This window comes from Nyctibius grandis, chromosome 1, assembly GCF_013368605.1.
Source record: "Nyctibius grandis isolate bNycGra1 chromosome 1, bNycGra1.pri, whole genome shotgun sequence".
Lineage (NCBI taxonomy): Eukaryota > Metazoa > Chordata > Aves > Nyctibiiformes > Nyctibiidae > Nyctibius > Nyctibius grandis.
Window position 1 is genome coordinate 44,370,031 of NC_090658.1, and position 18,755 is coordinate 44,388,785.

At 39.1% G+C, this 18,755-nt stretch overlaps 1 protein-coding gene across 1 annotated transcript in view; it reads left to right on the top strand.

Annotated features, from left to right (window-relative positions):
* The window catches only part of NID1 (nidogen 1), a 51,203-nt gene that overhangs the window by 14,306 nt on the left and 18,142 nt on the right, over window positions 1-18,755 (top strand). The window contains exons 8-14 of the mRNA XM_068406273.1: window positions 1,858-2,103; window positions 3,066-3,209; window positions 4,446-4,574; window positions 7,976-8,119; window positions 8,855-8,977; window positions 17,271-17,495; window positions 18,145-18,317. Of these exons, the coding sequence (XP_068262374.1) occupies window positions 1,858-2,103; window positions 3,066-3,209; window positions 4,446-4,574; window positions 7,976-8,119; window positions 8,855-8,977; window positions 17,271-17,495; window positions 18,145-18,317 (1,184 nt within the window). The remainder of the gene's footprint in view (window positions 1-1,857; window positions 2,104-3,065; window positions 3,210-4,445; window positions 4,575-7,975; window positions 8,120-8,854; window positions 8,978-17,270; window positions 17,496-18,144; window positions 18,318-18,755) is intronic.

The following is an 18,755-nucleotide window of genomic DNA, read 5'->3' on the forward strand; positions in this document are numbered from 1 at the left end:
GGTTCCCTAAGAATGAAATGATAAGAAAGTGCACATTTCTCAGAGCAGAGAGTAAGACAATCTGAAAAATGTTATTTTATTCCCTTCTTAGCGAGAGTCCTTAGGACCCTTCGATTTACAGAAAGTTGCTTTTTGCCTTGTAGGAGAAGGTCCCAAAAGAAGGTGGATTTTGAGTGGGACAATGCAAATATTTCTAATCTTTTTATTGAAAAAATGTGAGTTTAACCTTCTCTGAACTGGTGTTTGAAAACCACTCTGTATTTCCCTTTTCCTTGGCCCTATTTTTACACTGCTGATGGCAGTTGTACACGTCACAAAGCTTTTTGTAGGGTTCACAGCTCTTCATAGGTGTACTGGTGTATACCCTTTTGAGGTAATGTAATCAAGTGGGCTTTGGTCTTGTCCGATCAGACTGTGCAAACCAGTTATTTGCCAGTATGTGTCCTGTAAACTGCATTGCAAAGACTGTGCCTTGTGTTAGTAACAAGCATTTGTCAGTATTACTTGAGCTGAATTTGAACAACTGACCAGAAAATTAGGAACCTCTTAATTCCCTTATCAGTTTCCTACATTGTCTCTTCAGTACTTCTCTCCTTCTCTCTCTGTCTTCCTTATCTCAGACTCTGGGATTTGGTAAAAGAGCCATTCTTCATTTCACTATTTACAGGGGAATCTCCATTCTTTTGCTTTCCTCTTCCTGGATAAAACTATGGGTGTTTCGACACAGCAAAAACAAAGAGAGTTCCGAGTGTTGCTGCTGGCCAGCCAGCCCGGCTGTCAAAGAGCAATAAAGAGGAAGCCGCCTGTGGTGCACCCAAGTGCACATGAATACTGGAGAGAGTACACTTTGCTCCAGGGGCACACTTGGATTGCTAGAGATAGCTGAAAAGGGTGTAGTTGCATCATCACTGCCTTGTATCTGCTAATGTCTGGCTTTGGTAGCCGGTGATGAACCCCTCTTGCTGCTTTGCCTGTTGTTATGGACTGTGAGGAGGAGGAGTTGGGGGCAGCAGAAAGCTTCCACTTTGTGCTGAACAGCTTCAGAGTTTTGGAGGAGTTGTTTGGGCAACGTGTGCTCTGTAGAACACCTGCCTTCTTGGCAGAAATGCTGTCCCCATGGAAGAAAAGTCAGGGGCTGGAAGGATGCATCCTTTAGGCTGGATTTCATTTACCAGTGCTCAAATAGTTACACTTCTGCTGTCCTGTGGCATATCTGGTTGACCATTACTTAGCAGAAATCTAGCTTTTGCTAACAGTTGCAAGTGGATTGATAACAGGTGTGTTCTGGTGTCCATATGAAAAATAGTGGAGTTCTGAGGAGCTTTCTGTTGGTGGGAGGATCCGCAAGCCCGGATCTGCTTTGAAGAGTTTTGGTCACAGTTTTTCACAGTATAGAAAACTGTTGTGAAGCATACAAGAGCTCTTAGACATGCATCTTATTCAAGACTCTGTCAAAATTCAAGGCCAATAGACCACAATAAACTAAAAGTGAGGTGCTGGTGAGGTGGCTCTTGTTCTTTGCTTATAGATCCTTTATGTAAATTAATCTAAAGAAACCTCTGAGTTTCCTGACTTGAATTTTCCTTTCTTTACCTGGTAAACCACAAAGTAAAGTTAGATTTTTAAAATATGTCAAGACAAATTATATGACTTAGTCCTCAAGGCTGTGATATCTGAGAACAGAGTAAGTCTAATCAAATGTCTGTTCCTTTGCATGGAAATACATCCACTTTTATAACTTCTTGCCTTTGAAATTTCTGTTTACACTACTCAGCTTGTATCCCAAGTCTACAGATAGCATTGGGCAGAGTATTTTTGCTCTCTGTTCTGATCAGCATGTTTGTTGCCATGTTGCAGTGATCACTTCATCGTCCACCAGGGAGTACACAGTGACAGAGCCAGAAAGGGATGGGGTTTCTTCCACGTACACGGGCGCCTATCAGTGGCGACAGACCATCTCGTTTGATGAATGCATTCATGATGACTCTCACCATGCTGCTTCTGCTGCTCAGCAGCTCTCAGTGGACAGTGTATTTGTCCTGTATAACCAAGACGAGCAGATTCTGCGATATGCTATGAGTAATTCCATTGGCCCAATCAGTGGTATGTATGAATTGGAAAACTTTCTTTTTCTCTTTTGTGAGTAATTAAGAGCAGGATTCTGTATTTTTTTTTTTTCCTGCCTGAGCTGGGATAAATTAATGAGTTTTATTAATTTGTTTCATTAGTCAGTAGAAGTCCAGGTCCAGAAATTAAGAAGATAAATGAGACTGTTGAAAGTTTGTATTTTCACTTGGGGATGAGTATTTAAGTTATTATCTCATCTTGAAATTCAGTGGAGATTACGTATCTAATTCCTTGAAATATTCTCAACATACTGCCTTGAATCTATTGCTGCTCAGATACAGAGAGAGCATTGTTCATCTTTACCTAATTTATAGTTCCTCTATTAATGATTTATTTTGTATTGTCAGACCAAAGGGCAAAAGAGGGGAATAAGATATGCCATTGAAACAGCTGGTTTCTATACTTTATTTTGAAACATGGCATTTTATCTTTGGAAGGTAGGCAGCCTATGGAGTGTATTTTTTTTGGATGAGGTGTCCAAGTTTGTTTGCACTAAAATCGGAAAAAATGCAAAGGAGCAATTTGAAAATGCATACCAATGAGTACAAGAAAGGACTGTGCTCCTTTTTGTTTGTTACAAAGATAAAGTTCTGCTAATTATAATGAACAAACCAAGCTGTTAAGAATCACATTTTGGGTCTAGTGTCAGTGGGTGGAAGATGCATTATCTTTGTCAATCTTGTTTTTCAGAGAGGTTTTTGTGGCTTCTCTGTTTTTTTTTAACTCAGCAGTTCTTTGCAGAAGTAACAAGGAATACACGTGCTATTGGTATGTATGAGATTCATGTCCTGCATATCATCTGCAAGTCCTCTTCTTCCTGTTGCAAAAGTATTCTCTTTCCTTGTTTCATGTGCACTACAAGCAATCTACTTCTGGGCCTTATCTGAGTGCTATTACTTGGATAGAGTCCTCATGGCTAAATATGGTCTCTCTTGCAGATGGTTCTGCTGATATTAACCGGAATCCTTGCTACACTGGTACACATAACTGTGACACCAATGCGGTATGTCGTCCAGGAACTGGAAATCGTTTCTTCTGCGAATGTTCGATTGGCTTCCGTGGAGATGGAAATGTTTGTTATGGTATCAGAAAACTTTCATTACAAAATGGCAGCTAATGTAGCATTTGGTTTGACTGGAATGTATTGACCCTCAGGACTAGCCATTCCAGCAAAATGAACTGTCCTGAAAGGCTGGTTTAGGGAAAGATAGGTTAGAGGGATGCTGGGGTAGCTGATCAGTAACTCAGTAATTAAAGTGAGCAAGTTTTACTGTTTTGAAGAGTCAAACTTGAGTATGTCTTGCCAGCTTAAAAAGTATCTTTCCTACCTAGTTTGTCCTTTCATAAAGCTTGTGGGAACTTAGCTATGAGAAATTTACTGTTCTGCAAGTTCTGGTTAAAATGAGTCAACTAGGTTAAAAGTTCTTGAGGGAGATGAGGAATGGTGTATGCACAGGCGTACAGAGCACAGATATGTGGAACGCATTGAAATGATCTTTTTCAACATCTCCTTTGAATATCGCTTCTGTTCAAGGAGGCTTTTATTTCCCAGCTCTGTACAGCTGTGTATTCTTAAATGTATTTAGGTTTTGTTTTGTAATCAAATCACAGCACAAAAACTTGTTTTCAAGAGGTGAAAGTGTGTATTAATGAAATATGCATAATCCCTATTAGTTAACTGCGTTGTTTCTTTACTAAAAAAAACCAAAAGAGCCCTCTGCCCCCATTCCAACCCTTAAATCAACTTGCAAATGGAAACAGCAGCATCACACTGTCCCTCCCAGTACTCTGGTGCTGTGGGTTGAGCAGCGGTGGATTAGAGGTCGTAGAATCCTAGAATACCAGGTTGAAAGGGACCTCAAGGATCGTCTGGTCCAACCTTTTTTGACAAAAGCACAGTCTAGACAAGGTGGCCCAGCACCCTGTCCAGCAAAATGTATATGGATAGCGAAAGGGCAAGTCTTTCCTAAAGTTTATGCTCCCCCAGCAGTCATCACTGCTTCTGATCACCTTGTAGGCTACATTTTCTTTCTCAGTGTCTCCTCCTTCCTCTCTGATTTAGTCTCCCCTTATTATTCCATTATAGAACCTCTTCTGTTTTTTGTGGTGTTTTTTTTTTTTTTTTGTGCAGATTAGCTGAGGAGACAGTTAGCTGAAAACTTATTTTCAGGTTGCCATTATCTCCTAAGAGGTATGGTCTATCCAAAATGGAATTGAAATACACAAGCCTGCTATTATTCAACAGTTGCACAGTTTGTTTTTCTGGCATCAGTATTAAATGCATCTTTGTAATAACTGGAATCCTTATTATATTCTAGATGTTGATGAATGTTCAGAGCAACCAGCTCTATGTGGCAGCAATGCAGTCTGCAATAACCAGCCAGGAACCTACCGCTGTGAGTGTGATGAAGGATACCAGTTTGCAGCAGATGGGCGGACTTGTGTTGGTGAGTTTCACATTTCTGTCCACCAGCTTTCAGGCGGTGATTCATCTCACAGAGACAGAAAACAGCTTCTACGATCTGCACTGACTTCTAACATGAGTTGAATTTAGGAGTTCATGCTGCAGTTAGTGGTTACAATCCCATTAGGTAACTGAAGAAGGCGCCTAAACTACTTTGTTTTCGTCTCATAAAAATTCCCCATTCAGAAAGTTTCCAAATATAAAGTGGAAATGAGTATTGAATGCTTCTGTCCTTTCTGTACCGTTATTTAGCTGTAGATTTCACATGGAAGTAAAATTCAAATTTGTAAAGAAGAAAAATGAAAGCAAGCCGTTATTAATTTGTTATTTCACGGCATCTCACTTTCAAGATGAGGTAGGGCTTTTTCTGCATTTTCTGTAGTCCTGTGTTTTGGCATTTTGGGGTTTGTTTCTTTCTTATGTCTAATCTAGAATTAGATTTAACAGATTAGATTTTAGTTACGGATTCATCCCTTGGACAAGGCAGTGCACAGGTCTAAACCAGCGTGTCTTGGCTATTGCAGGCTTATTCTGAAGCGAGAAGAGACAGTTAATCATGCTGAAAAGGAATTATAAGTACAGATCATTTCACTGTTAGAATCTTTGAGATTTGGAGGAAGTCTAGCTGGTTTGTTAATGGACCATTAAAACTTCAAATTCAGTAGCTGTCACTGAATTAGTTTATTTAATTTAAAAACTTTTTTTTCTGGAGGAAGCCTGAGTTAATCTGTACTTCCTGGACTAAAGTCATCCTAACAAGAGATATTTTTTCCTGTTTGTTTTTTTCTTTCACTGGAGTTGTAGAAATTCCATTTGGTAGCTGGCAGAATTGCAAGATGATTGTGTGGGATGTGTATTGAAAGTGAATTTTCCATATAGAAAGAAAACCCATGACCTTAACCCTCAAGAACATTAAGCTGATTCTTTCAGGTGTCATTCGTTTGGGTGGACATTAGGAAGCATTTCTTCTCAGAAAGGGTCATTAGACATTGGAATGGGCTGCCCAGGGAGGTGGTGGAGTCACCATCTCTGGATGTGTTTAAGAAAAGACTGGACATGGCACTTAGTGCCATGGTCTAGTTGACATGGTGGTGTCAGGGCAATGGTTGAACTCGATGATCCCAGAGATCTCTTTCAACCTGATTGATTCTGTGATTTATATTGCAAATATGAAAAGCTAAACAAAAAAATCTACAAATGGCAGAGATAATGAAAAATGGCAGACAAAAGAGGGGTAATGACTCTGCTAGAGCTGTAACTGTCAGGATAGGATATAGATTAGATTTTTTTTTTCTTTTTAGTTAGAATTTTTGTATTTGATTGCAACCTGACAGTAATTCTGTACTGACAAAACCTATACAAACTCTTCCAGTATGGTTGGACCAGTTCCTGTTTCTTTTGGAAATAACTGATAACAGCTGAGGATTACATTTGCTTCTGTCGTGAGTGCTTTGTGGTGGAAGCTTAGTTACCCTTTGATCAGCTAATGCATTCAGGTCTTTCCTCATTATAGCTGAGACTTCTTCAGCTAAGACTGAGAAGCCTTCATCTTGCAGCAGAAACTTGCATTACTTCCCTTAAGTGTATGACTTTGCATGCTGTGTATTGCATTCCATCATGAGCCCTGTTTCTCTGCCTCAGTAAGAATTACCATTCACATCTGCTCACAGTGCACCCTAAGTCTTGCCTTTGTTGCAGAACAGTTGGAAGAAGCAACTTCTTCTACCAGGACACTGGGAGGGATAGGGTGAGATGTGGAAGAGACGCTTTATGTTCTTTCCATTATGTCCACCACTGCGCTTCTGTCACTTGGACCTGAAAGGGACCGTGCTTCCCTCCAGCCGTGACCTCGCCAGCTTCACTCTACCACTTTCCCATGGAGTTGATATGTCACACTTCTAACAAGTGCTAAGTAATTCCTTGCCCAGCTTGAAGGACTCAGTTTGATCCCTTCCTTCAATCAAAACCAAACTTTGCATCTGTAAGACTAAAGAGAGGAAAGATGAACTCTAGTTTCCCAAGAGATTGAAAATAAATGTCATGATAATCTTGCTGCCCTTTCCACAGGGGAGAGTTTTATAACCCACAGACAACTGGAACCCAGAAAGAGCAACAGCTACCCTCTTTGTGCTTTTGCAGCTTGCTCTGGGACACGAGCTCTAACTCAGCTTTTCTGGAACTGCAGCTTTCTCATACCAGCTGTGTGACTCACTGGATAGCTTTAGAAGAGAGTTGTAAATAAATCCCATTCTTCTATTTGTAGGCTGAGGAATAGGAGGACTTGGAGACTCCCATTGAGCTCCAACTCCAAATCTTATGCATTTATAATGCTGTTCTGAATAGATTATTTTGTAATCTGAAACTTACTTCATCAAACAGAACAGATATAAATGATTCTAACAATCATGTTATCTCCTACAGAGAAATTGAGAAAACGACTGTTTTCAGATCTGGCTCTGATGGCAGGTTTTTGTTATTTCCCTGCCGATACTGTGGTAGTTTCCATCTGTGTACTGTGATGAAAGGAGCATTGTAGAGTCCACACTTGGTCCCCTGTCAACTCCTTGTAAGAACTATGTAAAGAAAGCCTCAGTGGACTCTGTTACAGCAGCTGGAAGTCTGTTCCTAGATGTACACACTGCAAGCTCATCTATTTCCGGGCCTAAAATTTTTGTAGTATTTTGCCTTTTCCTATTTTAAATACCATGATTTCCTTTCCTCTTCTCTGACATAACAGGTAAGCATAGGCAAGCGACTGCCTGAAATAATTTTTGTGTAAAGCAGTGCAATGCCTTCAGAGTCACCTCTGTCAACAATGAGAAAGTTATGAAAAGCTGCAGGAAAGGTCCCAGCTTCCACAGTTGGTCAAAAATCTCTCCAATAGTTGACAAATGTGTTTACCTTCTATTGAGTGAGTCACAGCTCCTATCTGTTGCCAAGTGATGACAACCCTGGGTCAGTGCTAGGTTAGTGTAGCAGGTTATCTAATAATTCCCAGTGCAGTGAACTGGCCACTTAGCTAACATGTGAGATGCCTTACATTTCTTCATCCAGGACTCCTTTTTACAAACAAAGCTGTCGTCGATATTAGGATCTGTCACTGTGGTAGCCTTTCTGCCCTGTTCTATATCAACAAACATCTATGAGGTGCTGAGGACAACCAGTTTCTTGTAAAACACTAATAAGATTTAACACCAGTGAAAGGGGAGATCTTGGCAAAAAAAAATCCCAACTCCCCAAACAAAAAATACAGTTTCCCTGTTTCCTTTCTCTTCTGTATGCTTTCACAGCTGTTGTTCTCTCCCTATAAACTTATTATGAGCTTCAGACTTCACAGAGGAAAATTCAAATTTTCATCTCCTCTCTTGTACTTCTAACCTGCAGCTGTTGAATACGTCGTAAACCATTGCCAGACAGGCACACACAACTGTGACATTCCTCAGCGTGCTCAGTGTGTGTACACCGGAGGGTCTGCCTACATCTGCACATGCCTCCCTGGCTTCTCTGGAGATGGGCGTGCCTGTGAGGGTGGGTAACACCATTTGTTGTGGCATTTTTATACTCTTTTGCACAACTTGGCTGGTCATTGCAATGTTCTATAGTTACTTGTGGTTTAAAGTAGGAAATTTCGTAGTTTAACTCGCTCAGGCAGGCATTGCATTAAGCTTTTGTCCTTTCCTCCTGTCACTTTTTAATTCATTCTTCAATATTTGAGCTACAGAAGGCTCAAGATGAGGTAAACGCAAAAATTGCAGTAGTTGCAGTTAGCAGACCAGATCTGCATCTGTTGGAACTGTCTGTACAGTATTAGTTTATATTACTAAGGTCATGACACATGATGCTCAGACTATGTAAAAAAGTTATGTTCTTTTTCATGTCAATTGGAGTGCAGTGGGGGAGTAGTTTTACCTAACTACATATTGGAAACCTTGCTGGCCAAATCCTACTTCTTGTGCTGTGTTAAGTCTCTTCCTTGAGAAACATGGGCATGTATTTCTACAATAGCGTGCGAGTTAACAATGCTAGTTACCCATCGGAACAGCAGAGAGTGGGAATTTGCTGAGAGAGAGAACCTAAAATACGTGCATGCTTTTTTTTCCCTCTGTTGCATTTCTGTATAGATGTTCTTCCAACGGTCTATAATTCTAATTAGATATCCTAAAATAGGAGCCTGAAAGTAATATGGCAGGTTCGTGCTTTAATTCATCACTCTGTTTTGTCCATCAGGAGGAAGTTATCTGACATTAATCTTTTCTTTTACAGATGTAGATGAATGTCAACAGGGCCACTGTCATCCAGATGCTTTCTGCTACAACACTCCTGGGTCCTTCAGCTGCCAGTGTAAGGCAGGTTATCGTGGGGATGGTTTCCGGTGTGTGTTAGGAGGTAAAATTTTATAGTTCTTGAAAGTTGGACCAGAAACATAACTTGGGAAATGGAGGATATATTTTAATCTGGTTCCTCTCTGGAACAGATTGTATTTTCTTATTGGGGTCTTTATTCTTTCTCAAGTCTTTTAAGTTTTGAACTTCACCAAGCTTGTGTCAAAATATGTATCTTGACTATTATTATTTTTCCATGATACACTGTTCAATGTCACGTTTTATGTTTTGTTTGTTCTGTCCCTCAGCAGTTCTCAGCCCCAGCCTGATACTGTATTTAGAAGTTGCATTATGTAAAGGTTTGACCACAGATTAGATTGGTTTGCATACACAGTAGTCAATTATCATAAAATATCCGGAATTGTTGTCAATGTAAATGAAATGCAACAGTTGCAGGAGAAGAGTGAAAGATGAGACCAAACTACCTGCATTGTTGTCTTCAGTAGGATCTAGATGCCCACGTGCCCCATATAACCAGCAAGAGTCCGTAAAGGCTAACTCGTGTTTCTAACTAGCATTTAGTTGTTTCTGTATTTACCCAGCTTGTTCTCTATTTAGCAGAAAGTTCTTTACCCTCCCACACTTCTGTTCTTGAATTGTAGTTTGGGCCTTGAAGTATAAAACTTCTGATCTTGAAGGTATGCTTAAAAAAAAAGAAAGCAAGGAACACTGAAGCAGGAAGTAGCATTGTTACAGTTACTTTAGTTCAAAAGTGTGTCAAATCTATAGACAGCACTCAGGTTTTGCAGAATGGTGAATGCTTTCATCCAGGAAATAAAGCCTAACTTCTGGGTATATTCAAACCCAATTCTTCTGCTTCTAAGATTCTTGCTGTTGGGCAAAAGACCCTGCAGCTTTCAACAGACAAACTCAAACTGTGCAGCCAAGAGTGAGAAAGGCATAGGGCCAAAGGGAAAGAGAGCAAGAAGCAGCATGACTGAGGAGGGAGGCTGTCTTTATAATTCAGCTTCTGCACTGTGGTCTTAATGATGTCCAAAGTATCTGATGATTCAAATTTGAGTTTATTTTTTTTTTAACAGTGAATGTGCTGAATTAAAAGCGCTTGTCTGCATGGCACAATATTACTACCTGATGTGTTGCTGAAACTTAATATTTTTCTTTTGCCACTATATTCCCTAATTCTGAAATTTTGACTTTTTTTTGCACAGTTGGATACTTATGTCTTAAAACAGAAAGGCAAAGGATCGTTTATAGGAAAGGCATAAAAAAATTGCAAGGTTATTTCTGGTTTTAGGTCATATTTACATGACTTCATCATCTGCTCAACAACACGTGTTATGTCAAATCACCCAGTGCTTGTAGGCTTTTCTATCATAGGTAAATTGTAGGAGGTTTTGCAATATTTAATTCTGAAGCTCTAGCTTTTGCTGCTTTGTCAGTCTTTCAATACTATTTTTAACTAACGTTTTGTGCATGAATGCCCATGTGTATTTTCATTTTAATGCCAGATGAATGAAGAACTACCTAGTGTTTCTGACCTGTGTCAAAATATTTAGCTAACCAACCAGCAGATAAAACCAGGATTATTCCTCCTAGAGGAGAAACTTATGTGAAGCAAAATTGAACCTTAAAGCTTCTAGTTCTTCAGGAAGAATTGTAGAGGCAGAGATACTGCTTTCATGTCTGGCATATCCCCTTTGTAGCTGAAACACATGGTTTGGTAGACTGATACTTGAATTCAACCAATTAATTTTATTACCAGGACAGAATTAATTTCTTCTGAGTATATGTGAGAGCATATTTAAGTGGGGATTTCTTGTTCAGAACAACACAGTTTCACATGCAGTGGTTAGTGTGTCTACTAAACTGCTAACCACAGTGTACTATGTTGTAGTAGCTTTGTGTTATATTTTACTGCTTATCCTGTACACTTCTTGTCAACACAATTTCATCTTGAATGAGGATTTTTGTGTCACAGCTTTAATGGTAGTAAAAAAATATTTTGGAGAGTTTTGTTGTATCTGCTGTTTTAGTGGACGGGGATATGCCAGGTTTTGTTAGTCTTCATATATGCCTCTCTGATTTTTTTTTTTTTTTTTAAATGCTGTTTTGTACTACCAGTAGAAGACATGCTTTAGAAACACTTGTATCAGTTTACGCTGCTCATGAAATGCTCTGAGCAGAAAAAAATCTTTGTAGATAAGAAGTCTGACTTTTGCTGAATCCTGACTGAAGTACAGAGGTATCTGTAGTGCTCTGCTAGTCTGCAGCAATGGCAGTGTTTACAACAAACCTAGCTACTCCTCCCTTCTTAGAGAGTTAATAGAACAATAGCTGCCCTTGGGTTGTCATCTATTGCTAAAGCTTTAGTACTTTTAAAATGGTTATATCCAACAGTTAATCACTGCCAGGAGATAGAATCAAATATACTTTCTGAAGCCTAGCAAAAAGCAGCTTAGTTTACTTTAGCACCCAATTTGTAAAGTAAGTTGCTTCAGAATGGAGATTCCAGATGAGGCCGTATTGTATTCAGCTGTAATTTGAGGCCCTTTCTTCCCCTTTTTACCCACTAAGGTTTTGATCTAATTAGCCTCAGTCAAGTCACTGAAGTCTTTCCTGGTTGTTAACAGCATGGAAAGTTTCATTCATCCGAATACTCTGTTCTTTTTGCTGCACTCTTTTCCAATCCATGTGTACAATTGCTTGCTTGTTCGGTGTCCTTATTATTATATGAAACCTACTGTTGAATCTTACCACTGCTGAACGGCAACTCTTGAAACAAGTAGACTAACAAGTAAAATGGTTTCGAGTCATGCACGAGAGAATGTCTGTAGGAGTGAACCAGCAGGTAATGAAAGAGTTAATGATGCTGGAATGTCCCACTGCTCACAGCTATTAAGGAAGTCTGTACTTCATTATTTCCTCACGCTTCATTTTTCCATTTCAAAAAAGCCAGATGTCTGAGTGTTTCTACCCCTGCAGACCCCAGACACTGTTTACCAAACAGAAACAAATCTAGATTCTTGGAACTAGGGGTCTGACTGTTAAGAGCCATTCGCTGGTCCTCTATATACAATCCGTTTCACATGAGAAATGCACTTAACAGGGCAACACTAAGTGAAGGATTACAAAGGAAAATGAAGGGAAAAAGGGAAGTGTGTTGTTTTCGGTTTTTTCCTCTTTTTTTGGCAATGTCCAAGAACAGCAATTAAAAATGTCAGTATAACTCCTTGTGATACGTGGGGAATAAAGCGATCCCCATGGCAAATTAAAAAGTACTCTTTGATTACATACTGATTCTGGACACAGTTTTAAATCACTTTTGTCTTTACCTTGTGAATGAAAACCTGTTTGAGTAGTGATATCAGATCTTTAAAAATTTTTGAATGCTGTCACAGAGCTAACTGAATTTTATTTAGTGTATCAGACTGTTATCCCCCCTGCAAAATGGAAGGGAAGAAATCCCATACATGTCTGTTTCTCATCCTGTTTTCTCAGCCTCCATCTTTTTTTTTTTGAAAAGTCCGTAAATAATTTTCTGCAGTGCTGCTGCAAGAGCTTTGCTTTATCACCAAAAAAGGCTTTGAATGTTTGTATATGGTTTTAGGTTTGGGGTTTTTTTTTCCCCCCATTCTGCTTGTTTCTTTGCTTATGCGGGAAGTGTGTACATGTATGTTTTCCATCTGGTCCACTTCCCATATCCATGCTATTTCCATTTCATTTTTTCAAGTTCTGTGATATATTTCAGTGACATTTAAATTCCAGATTGCTACTGGTAGTTTCTGTGAAACAACAGTAGAAAATAAGTTTAAAACATTAAATACAAATTTATTTTTCTGAGGAAGGTTATACATTTAGCTTGAGTTCAGGATGCACTGTTCTATGTACCTAGTCTGAATTGTGTGTACTGTGGTCCATGGAACATAACTTCTTCATCAGGCCTTTGATCTCTTTCCTTACAGCTTCTCTCTTAGGAGCTGTTTTCTGTACACTTGTTCAATTTTTCACTATCCTTTTGAACTGTGGTTACCAGAGCTGGACCCAGTATTCCTTGAATCATCTCCCCTGTCCCACATTGCTTCTGTTATACCTGTGCAGCATTCCCTGTGTATATGCTGAATTCTTATTTGTACCCCCTCACAATCCCTACAGCACTGAGCTGAGTACCTGCAGCTTATCTGCTCACAGTGTTGATAGCTTTTTTTTTTGATTGTGATTTCCAAGATAAGTCTATCTTTAGTGGCTGGTCTACTCAGTGTATTCTAAGAAGTGTAACTTTCCATTTGACTGTGTGAATCTACTTGTTGATTTTTATGAGCTCAGTTTACCTAGTGATGAGGTCCTGTCCTTCTCATGTTTTGTGGTCTATTTCTCTTCCACAAATGATGCAACCTATGGTTGTATATTTTCCTGTGGAATCCTAATGAAGGAACTAAATTGCTTAACAAGGAAATCTAAAAACCAAGACTAAGGTAATATGGGAACTTACTAGAAATACCACTACTTCACGATGTTTGTCCACTGACTCAGGTGGTTTTTCAGTTTTTAATCATTTATCAAATTAAGGTAGCCTATGTGGTAGGCTACCTTAGGCATAACCTAGTATGGTGCTTGTTTTGAAAATTATACTGTCCTGTGGGTGTAAGTAGAGTGCCATAGGGAAATGCAACGCTGTTAAGTTGGTGTGTTACCTTCATAAGCCAAACATCAACTGCATCAAAAAGCAGTGAGAATGGATTTTTACTCAACTTTATAATAAACGCTAATCAATAATGTTTAAACATAGATAAGGAAAAATATTGAAAGTTGGGCCTGCTGTTAATAAAAGGCTGTTTCCATCCCCACTTTCCTGCATCGCTGAAGATTACCCAGGTCTTGCTCTTACTATTTGTTTTGTCTCTGGCAGTATGACCTAACCCTAGTGTATACTGTATTTCTTATCATTGACATGATCATTTGGCTTGGCTTTCAAATGTGGGTTTCAAGAATGGTAAGAACCTCTGAAAATCAGGGCTGGTAACCTCTGGATATGGAGCTCTGAAATAAGCATGACTTGTTTTCCATTTGCTACGATCAGGTGTAGTAGTTGATGTAACAGCAGCACCATTGCACCAGGTAAGCGTTATTTGTTCTTAGCTCTACCTGTGATAGTTAACAGAAGTTTTCTTCATACCAGTCAAGAGATCAGAGAACTCTCCTAATGTTAGTTGTTCTGTATGTTTGAAGAGTCTTGACTGGATGAAATATTACTGTATTTATATTAAAGGAAGAGCACTAAGAAACCTCATTTAGTCTGCTGTGCTGAAGGAAAGGAAAGTTGCTAGCCATAAGGTTTGTGTATGGAAGCTGGCTTACAAAGTAGTCCTTGTACTACCTAAATATGTGCCAATTCTTGTTATGTGTTTAGTCTAACTTGTGCTGTTAGCTCATCAAGGCAGGGAAGTACTTTATTTACTGTGTCAATCTCATCTTTCAAACTGTGTCATAGCTAGCCTTATTTCAGACAGTTAATGCAATTTAAAGCTTGCAAAATCAGAGTATCTTCTCTTAAGCACACTGAGTAAAATGTATGACTGTATAAGCAGTATAAGCAGACTATTTATTCCAACCAGCTATCATCTATATCTAAGATTATTTTGCCTTTGTTGCTGCATGAGCTACAACACTGGACTGGGATTCAGCTCACTTTTCTTTAGGTGTCTCTAAACTCTAAGCGGAGTAATCCTGCTCATGATTCAGAGACAAGGAGAGAAAAAATACAGTATGGATTCCAAGTGCCTGGTTTGGACTGTCATAACTAGTTTAGGGGCTTGTTTTCATTTATAATTTTAATATTGGCTAAATTCACATTAGTGAGATGAAATGAGTTTAATGTTGAAAGACAGGTTAAAATGATTGAGTCAGCACAGATGAACATGGTAACACTGGTTTTATTTCTTTTCAGAATGTTTCTTTAACATAGATTGCTTATCACACTTGATACTGTTAAAACAGTTTATCACAAATGTAAGAGGCTTTCAGCAGCACAGAAGCAGTAAAACATAGTTATTCCTAGAAGTGAGTGGCAACAGGGTATTTGACATCTTTTTACGCAACTGAAAAATCAGTGTTGATGGGATTTTTAGAAAGAACAAATCATATTCTCTGCCTTCTGAAACTGAGTACTAATTTTGAAAATTAATTTGTTTGACTAGCCGCTTGACTTTAGGGCGGCTAATTGCATAAGCAGGCCATTTGTGAGATTGGTCTTGATCATTGCAATGTAAGTACTCTTCAAAAATTCCATCAGTATTCCTGTATAAAATCTGCAGATATAAATTTGAACATTGTCTTGAAATTAGAACAGACATTGGTATTTCAAGTTACCAATAATACTAATATATTTTATATATAACAGCTGGGTCCTGTCTGGGAGTTTATACACAGTCCTTTGTATAATTCATATTTGCTAACTCATTTCCATAGAGTTGATCTAATCTATTGATTTAAAAAATTGTAAGCTGTTGGATATTCTCTAATTCTGGGAGTTTCAGATGGGAAGGAAAAATGACCAGCTTCTACATTTGTTTTTATATCCCAGTGAGGAGGAGCTAATAGTGTCTCTCAAAGATGACATGAATGCAATGAAGATTTTGTTCTGCAATGAACAAAAGCAGGGTGGGTCAGTTTGCCAATACTCTGTATTCCCCCTGTTTTCTCTTGTGAGCAGTGCATATAGTTAGAGCTTTAAAAAAAAAAAGGTGACAAAAATATCCAGTTACTGGAATCAACATTTCTTTTATCTGCATACTGCATAGTGCATTGAATACATGCAAACACAGTTTGAAATAGATAATGGAGGCTTTCCTTTGGCGTCTGGTTTTGTAGGTTGATTCAGGGCTCTCCACCACCCACATTAAAGATGATGCCAAATATTTCAGTTGCTTAGAGTGAGCTGTTCTCCAGACATTTATATTTCTCTAATTGTGTCCAGGTGCATGAAACTTGTCCAAAGCTTTTGCTTGCATAACTAGTTTAAATAATAATAAAAAACTACCCTTCTTTTTTTTGTATTTGTGTGCTTTACACCACAGTAGTCTGTGGGTGCATGGGATTAGCTTTTTGCTCAGCTGGGCTGGGTCTAGTCTGAGCCACACATAGCTAATGCTGTCCACAAGGCAATGTGAAAACAAGGAAGGAATAAATGGAAGTGTAATGTTAAAGCCTCTTCAGCAGGCAGTTTGTGATAAGTATTTCTAACTGGCTGTAGAAATCATTGACAGGAAAAAGATACTCCCCCATAAGTAGAGCTCTTTCTTTCCCAATGCACAGAACCCATCAGGGTCTCAAGTGTAAGGTAAAACTAAGCCAGATTTCTTTGTCTAGAGAAAGAAAAAGATTATTTTTGTTGTATTCTTTTAATGTCATTATGTTGTTTGGTATCTAAAAGGATATATTGATCCAGATGACATTCCCTATTGCATGACAGATAATACCATAAGAAGATGTATATTTTAGTCCAGACTGTTTTGTAAAATTGAAACCAAAGGAACTGAATGCCTGAATCTCCTAATAATCTTTGAAGTTAGTCTTTCCTCTGTAATCTCTACAGTAATACATATGCATGTGGTGTAGCCATTGTGCATCGTATGTTTCTCTGCGTACATAGTAGTATTCGTGTTTTCTGTATAGCCTTACTTATGCGCTTTACCAGGGACTGGACAATCTGTCCCTGCAATTCCTTTCTTAGGTCCAAAAGTATCAAATGAGTGCTCAAACTTGGTAACCGAACTCTAAAAACCTAACATACATCAAAGCAATGTGTTGTTTCACTTCCTAGGTTCTGTAGAGAACTGGGCATCTGCCTCATGTTGTGGTTTTCTCTTGTGGCTCTGAAGGGAAACTCAACTGTTAGCATTACAAAAAAACCTTTATCCACTGTATGGCCTGTCTAATTAGTCACATTTTAAGGCCTGTGGATAATTGCCAAATGAGTAGACATGGGGTTTGCAAATCAGACAGAATGTTCTTACTAATGTGCCTCAGGGAGAAAGACAGTGTTTTCCAGCTTTTGTTTATGATGCTTCAGTGTAGAAAGCTGCAGGGGGGCTGTTTGTTCTGTTTTAAACTAGACAGTAAAAGATAAAATGACGTAAGCTTAAGGCGAATGTGTCACATTTACACAGGGCAGACTGTTCCTGAAGGTGCCCTGGAGGCATATGCCTTCAAGGTTTGTTGACAGTGCTGTGTTCCTCCAGCGGTAAGGATACTTGCGTTATAAGTGGCCAGTATACATTAACTGTTAATGGAACATAATTAAAACAGAAATATTCACTGGTCTATATTTTTTTTCACAGAAGTGGAAAAGACCAAATGCCAGCGTGAACGAGAAGTAGCTCTTGGAAGTGGAGGCACTTTCTTCCCAAGGGAGATGAGAGTTGGTCACTTCATTCCCCAGTGCGATGAGCATGGGAATTACTTACCCACTCAGTGCCATTCTAGCAGTGGATATTGTTGGTGTGTGGATGGGGATGGAAATGAGATTGATGGCACCAGAAGTGGCCCAGGAGTTCGACCACCATGTAAGTGGCTGAAGCACTTGTTTCTTCTGGGTGTCTCTCCACTCAAGTGCACTCTCTCCCAAATGTGGGGCTTAGTCATGCCTCTGAGATACAGCACTGACTTGGAGCAATGCAGATCTTTGCTGTCCCAGTGATTATATGCCTTGTGCTGCGGCCCTTCGGTAACTCCAGCATAACACTTTTCCTTCATCCAGGGCATCTGGACAACTGTGGTGAGCCTCTGAATAAGAGGATCGTTTTCTAACTTCTTCCCTGCTTTGAAACTGTGAGGGGCCCCTATAGTTTCTGCCTTCTGGGAGCTGTGGCAAATCTGAATGTGTGGTAACTGACTTGCCTCAGGAAATGAAGGATGTTCTTTCCTACATCTTCCTCACTTCAGCTGCAAAATAAGATGGGTTTTTCTAAACATTTGAAGGAAAGAGCAATTACAGAGCTGAACATGAAAAGACTTGTTATGTCAATTGCTCCTTCTCTGTCAGCCAAGGGTAAAAATTCAGAAGCTTTCTGCATCTGATTAGTTATTAGTGTCTGCTTATAGGGCTAATTCTTTCTAAGAAGTCTGACTGTAATTGTGTCTCTGCAAATAACAAGGAGCCTTGTTATGCTGTACAACCTAATTTTTTCCCCCATTTCCTTCTGTATTAACAAGGTCTGAGCACAGCTGCTCCTCCTGTTGTTATTGGGCCCTCTGTTCGACCAGATACAGTACCTCTGCCGCCAGGAACGCACTTGCTCTTCGCCCAAAGTGGTAAAATTGAACATGTTCCACTAGAGGGGAACAATATGAAGAAAAATGGTGCAAAAGCACTCTTGCATATTCCAGTAAGTAACTTACTATACTAAGTTCATGTCTTTTAGAAGACTTGTGACAAAGATGAGAATGAGAGTGTTTGCCTATGTAATTTGATAATTTAAATTCCAAACTCAATTTTTACTCTTGATTAAAATTTCAGTATCACATCACTTTGTCACTGAAAATTCCCAATCTGACTAGTCAAAAAGCCTACAACTAATCTATAGAAAAAAATATTTGCCTTTAAAGAATAGCTCATGAGACAAAAATCTAATATTTGTGATCTACATGCCTCCAACAGCTCATCATAGAAACTTCCCTACACTCACACTTCCATTGACTTTCTGGTCTGCTATAAAAGTCTAGGAGACCTACAAGAGCAGTATGTGGAGAGGCCTTTTTTTTTTCTCTCTTACTGCCTTGAAGTTTTTTCCTAAGTCTTAATCTCTTCCTGTTTTTACATCAAT